General features: G+C 37.1%; 1 protein-coding gene across 1 annotated transcript; it reads right to left on the bottom strand.

Annotated features, from left to right (window-relative positions):
- Window positions 1-561: 561 nt before the first annotated feature.
- Mucl1 (mucin like 1) lies at window positions 562-3,962 on the bottom strand. Its single transcript, XM_085831905.1, has 4 exons — window positions 3,905-3,962; window positions 2,962-3,000; window positions 1,863-2,132; window positions 562-611 (listed from the first exon to the last, which is right to left on the bottom strand). Exons 1-4 carry the CDS (start codon window positions 3,960-3,962, stop codon window positions 562-564), a joined length of 417 nt encoding a protein of 138 aa, XP_085688031.1.
- Between the last annotated feature and the right edge of the window lie 1,691 nt (window positions 3,963-5,653).

Genomic DNA, 5,653 nt, shown 5'->3' with positions numbered 1-5,653 from the left:
AAACTGAAATCCAGGCTCTAAAGTCCCCAACATAATCTTTTTAACGGATTATTTTTATTTTATATATATGAGTGTTTGTCTGCAAATACATGAATGAAACTGAACATTTAAATCACTTAGTTAGTATATTAATATTGAAAAATAATATGTTAATATTAAAAGCTCAGGCCTCTAGTGATATGCCTAATATTTATGTCTTATTTATAGATATAGTTATCATTTAAAATCTTTCTCAGAGTTTTAATTCTGTGTTTATATTATGGAATGAACTCAGTAATCTTTCAGATAAAACTATAGCCCAATTATTAAAAAGAGATCGAGGTAATACCTGAGAATATTTTGCATCTCCATGGTTTTGCCTACACATTCAACATCAGTCCATACAAAAAAAAAAAAAAAAACCAAAAGCATTTTGATGCTGCTCATGATTACCATTTATTTGATAAAAATAAAAGTTAGCAATGAATGAGAGAGAGAGAGAATAGTCAGGGTAATAACTGTAGGAAATCAAATCAAGAATGTGCTAGTCTGTTTCAGAAAGATGTAGTAGAAGATGCAAACTCATCCAATATAAAAGGATCTCAGTAGTTTTTCAAATGCACTTTTAGCATCTGTAAGAGAAAGAAAAAAATAAGAAGGATTTTTGAGATTTCATTTTTTTTGTTTTAACCTGAATGAGGACTACCATCTCTATTATGTTTGGTAGAAGCAAAAACAACAACAACAACAACACAAAACACATAAAATTTTCATCTCTCAAAGCTAAAAGTCACAGATTTGGTGGCAGAGGCCCAAGTTTGTTACCTTCAGGAATTACTGGCAGGAAGGCCAAGAATTCATGGCTAGTCTGGACTACATAGTGAAGCACTGTCTCAAAAATAAATAAACCAACCAATTTTTATTTCCCATCTACAATATTTGGATATATAGTCTACAATGGAGCCATTAAGCCGGACTTTTACAGAGTTATAAAGGAGGGTGGTTAGCATTAATTTTCCTTCTATTAGTGCACAAGGAATCCAGCTTCTCTGGTAAAGAAACTATGGCCATATACTCACTCAGCATCTGCCCAGCACAGATCACCAAGCACAATGATAAACAACAGTCCAGATATGAAAGAGAAGCAATACCTGGACAAGGTTCCTCAGCACCTTGTCCTCTGAGGCAAACACTGTCCTCCATCACTGCCCTTTCTCTCAGAGAAAAGCTGCTCCATTGAAGCCTCCATTCTTTCATTTTTACAATATATATTACCTGGACTAATTTTCTAGAGAGCTGAATCAGATCAGAAATGTGAATTTTATAAAATGATGCCTGACATATGCATAAAATATGATATAGTATAATATAATTGGTATTACTTTAAGGTTGAAGGGCTAGGGAAAAAACGCTCATGCTAAATAAATTTTTAAACTTTTAGAAGTCTCCTGATTTATGTTAAAACAGTCATCCATGGAAGACCTCATCACAAGGCCATTTTCTATTTCAATTTTTACAATAGTCTCCAAAGAAAACATGACTTTTATTTAAGAAAAAGAAAAGTCATGCAGTTGCCTGCTACATGGAGACACTTTACACTTTCAATGATTTCTGCTGTGTTTACATTGCCTCTAACAGATCTAATATTGCAAGATTGATGCAGCTAAAATTGATAACATACTCTTGTCAACATCTGATCCTTCTGGTGCTTATATATAAACAATATGATGAACTTAGAAAAGAGGAAAAAAAGAAGGGTCTCTTCTTCTCGATCTCCTTACCCTCCCCTACTTCCTCATGAAAGTACAGTTCACTGTAGCCTTGGGGAACCTAGAGATTCTGAGAGTTCCATAAAGAAAAAAATTAGGTGAAATGGTTTTTACCGGATTTGAGGCCTTCAATTTTAGCTTTTAAATTGGAAACTTCTTTCTTTTCAGTGTTGTCAACGTCATTGTTCTGATCGGAGGTATTATCCCCGGTACTGTTATCATCTGTCTCTTCCTTGTTGTCCTCCTCAGAGGCCTCATTAACAGTGTTGGTATTATCAGTGTTCACACTTTGGTCATTGACTGAATCAGAGGAATCAACTTCTTGATTTTGACCAGTACTATCTGCCTGAGCTTCAGAGCCAGTATTTCCACCAGTAGAATCAGCTGAAATTAAAAGGAAAGTCTCCAAGTGAGATACTGACACTTTTTTGGAATGTTATTGGTCCCACCCAGAATTATACATTTATTCTTTATTCTGAATTCACTAATTCTATCAAATATTTAGTCTATCACATACGTTATTGCTTTATCTTTCATGACCTTACGATTTTCTTCCAGCAATGACACTGACCAAGACATAAGCAAGAACTTTGTGACAGGCATAAACATAAAAATAAAGCCCAAGCTAGTTACAGGCACTATTGTCCAAAATGCACAAAGAAACTTCCTAGGCAACTGGTACTGGCCTCCAGCACCAGTTCCAAGAAGAAAATCAAACATGATTCTGAGACTAACACACCTATGTAAAGCACAGGCCTCTGCTGTTGCCTCAACCCACCCTGGCATATGTTCCCAGGCCCTCAGTCCATAGCACTTTCAGGGATTTGCTGTCTGTTCCAGTAAAAATTGTTCTCTTTTATACACATGAGTTATATAATCAGTCCTTCCTTTAATTTGTGGAAGACCTTCTGTGCACTCACATATAAAATTAAAGCTACAGTATCAGACTTCATGACATTTTATCTACTACATAAGAACAATGAATGCCTAGAGTTCCTCTTAGTCCATGTCAGAGGTTTAATTATCTTTATATGAGGAATAAAATGTTGTCATTACATTAAAATAATTTTATAATCAAGATTGAAGCTTTACATCGTTTTACTAAAATTTCCTCACATATCATAATATCCAAATGATATTGGTTACCAAGAGGCTGTGAAGGGAAAATGGTTATGGTAGGAAGGTAATGAATGGTACTCAGACACAGACTCACCAGTATCAGAAGTGTCAGGACTGTTTGCCTCCGGGTCCTCTGAAGAAAAATAAGCAAAATAAGACAGAAAAACTTAAGTAAAGTTTTGATGAGATAGAGAATGTGAACACTACTACAGACATGTACAACCAAGTAGACAGATTGAGGGAAGCACATGCACAGATAAAGAAAACCTTTGACATCTAACATGAGGTCAGTTTTGCTTCCCTGAAATAAGTCTTTAGTCACCTTCTCAAAAGTAACTTATTGACACTAAAAAAGCATTTCAGTGCCATGTTCAGAATAGAGGAAAAACTGGACTGAATTAGAAACCCCGGTGGAGTCTACCTACCTACAATGATGTGTCAAAATGGAGGTGAGTACCAGCAAGATGGTTCAGTAGGTAAAAGCTTTTCTCTTACTAGCTAGGTGATATGAGCTGATCCCATAGCTGAAGGAGAGAACTGACTCCTGTCTCTAACCTCCTCACATGCATGACAATATGTTTGAGACCCTGACACCATATGGCATACACACACACACACACACACACAGACAAACAAACAATGATAAAGATAAATGTGAACAGGATGTAAAGTGAATAAATAAATTAATAAAAAAGAAAAAAAACTGTTTAAGTTTAAAAATTGAGATAGAGCCGGGCAGTAGTGGTGAACGCCTTTAATCCCAGCACTCGGGAGGCAGAGGCAGACGGATCTCTGAGTTTGAGGCCAGCCTGGTCTACAGAGTGAGTTCCAAGACAGCCAGGGCTACACAGAGAAACCCTGTCTCAAAAAATACCAAAAACAAAACAAAACAAAACAAAAATTGAGATAGTACCAGGTACTAGATAAGAGGACAGGAAATAGCAGCATGTAAGAATCCATAAATTCATGTTTCACTGAGTAAGTATTTTCATGTATTATGGACCCCATTTTAAGTTAAAGTAAAAATCTTTACTTACGGCAAGAGACTAGGATAGTGGAAACACCAAGCAACACAAGGAGTGCCAGGAACTTCATGGTGACAAGCAGAAAAGCAGGAAACACACAAAATCAAGCTCCAGTACTAGGAAACAAGGAAGACTGTTGACACCAGTATTCCACATCATGGGACTATATATGTAGAGCACACCAATCAGAAGCTGCCACAACCTGGTGGGTGTGTAACAGGAAAGGTTGGGAAGTGAAGTAAATGAGAATCACCCACACAGCCAGAGGCCATTTAGAAAGGTCATGACTTCAAATGTTTGGCAAATCCTTGATTCTGATAATGTAAGTATCCAGTCAAGCTGTTGTACCGTAAATAACTTCTGTCTTTCTCTTGTGTGAGGCACGGGGCTGCCATACTTATAAACTCCAAGAAGCTGAGGATGTAGGCACTGTCATCCCAATGTCTGCACTCTCCTTTCAAGATAGCTCAAATTAGAAACTTTCAGAATACTCAGCTTTGTGTCTAATTCAAGGGGTAAAGCTGCTGAATCCAAGTGTTTTCCAGAGTGTCCACAGTGTATATTCAGTAAGGCCATCCTATCACAGGAAGAGTGAACCCAGCACTGATGGAAAGACCAAATATGACTTCACAGTATTTCAGCAATTCTTGGATAAAATTCAAAATATTAGAGTCAAAGGATAGGGAAAAATTAGTGTTTTTAATGACTGCATCCACTGAGTCCACTAAACGGTATTTTTGTTTGGTTGGTTGGTTTTTTGCTTGTTTCTCTTTCTTTTCTTTCTTCTCTTTCTTCTTTTTTTTTTCAGTTTTTGCTTTGTTTTGTCTATAACTTAGCATTTCTCATAGCCAAAGCTAGCTTTGAAGTTCTGATCCTCCTGCATCTACATCTTAAGTGTTGAGATTAAAGGTTTATGTCACTACACCCAGACTTACAATTATGACTAGGCACTATGATATATATTGGAAAAATTGTAGAAAACAAAGCACACATATACCTCAATCTATACATACTTCAAATAACAACAAATGCAAAAACTCAAAAATACCAAACTAAAACTGAAACAAAAAACTGACTACATTGGAAAATAAAGAAATAACAAAAGGATAAAAATTCAATGTAGCATGTATGAAGGAAAAAATTTCATTAGAAATATGCATATGACATTAAAGGAAGGAGAGTTACTATATGGGGGCGGGCAAGGAAGAGGGAAAGTAGAAAGGGCCATGAAATCATTGTGTTATGAAAGCATATGTGGGGACTGTGTGAGAAGGAAAGGCATCTTTAGGGGGCAGAAAACAAGGGTGTGAAAAAGAAAAAAAGCACAGGACTTCTGAGTGAGATGGCCGATTGTGCCCAAATTGTGATCTATGAAAGAAAACACTGGTATGAACAGTAGTTTTTATTCCTACAGGAGATAATCACTGATGATAAAGAGAATCTCTGAAAAGCAGCAGGCAGTAATGTCAACAATACATGCATCTTGAGCAATGTCTGTGGAAACTACCAAGAGGTGCTTCAGTTCCTCTCCCTTCTTTCTCTTCCCACCCCACTCTGCTCAGCAGCACACAAATGCTGCAGGAACCCCAGGCTGGAGAGATGAAACAGGCTGTGGAGGCATGACAGCAGCTGGGATCACAGTAGACAGGGAAAATCACTATGAGGGGAAGAGGCTGAAATGTAATGTGCAGCCTGAAGCTGTGAGAAGGAACAATGAAGCAAAATAGGAAGCACATTGGTGAGTGCAGTCAGGCCAGAGCT

This window comes from Mus caroli, unplaced genomic scaffold (genome assembly GCF_978045245.1).
Source record: "Mus caroli unplaced genomic scaffold, Mus_caroli_1 scaffold_16, whole genome shotgun sequence".
Taxonomy (NCBI): domain Eukaryota; kingdom Metazoa; phylum Chordata; class Mammalia; order Rodentia; family Muridae; genus Mus; species Mus caroli.
The sequence above is the reverse complement of the archived record's forward strand: the minus strand, read 5'-3'. Positions and strand labels throughout refer to the sequence as shown.

Bases quoted from the DNA above. Each gene is read 5' to 3' on its own strand.
- Mucl1 (XM_085831905.1), bottom strand. From the start codon at position 3,962: ATGAAGTTCCTGGCACTCCTTGTGTTGCTTGGTGTTTCCACTATCCTA. The intron at 3,001-3,904 runs GTAAGTAAAGAT...ATTTTTCTTCAG, and splicing joins CACTATCCTAGTCTCTTGCC to AGGACCCGGAGGCAAACAGT. The intron at 612-1,862 runs GTAAAAACCATT...TTTCTCTTACAG, and splicing joins AATTGAAGGCCTCAAATCCG to ATGCTAAAAGTGCATTTGAA.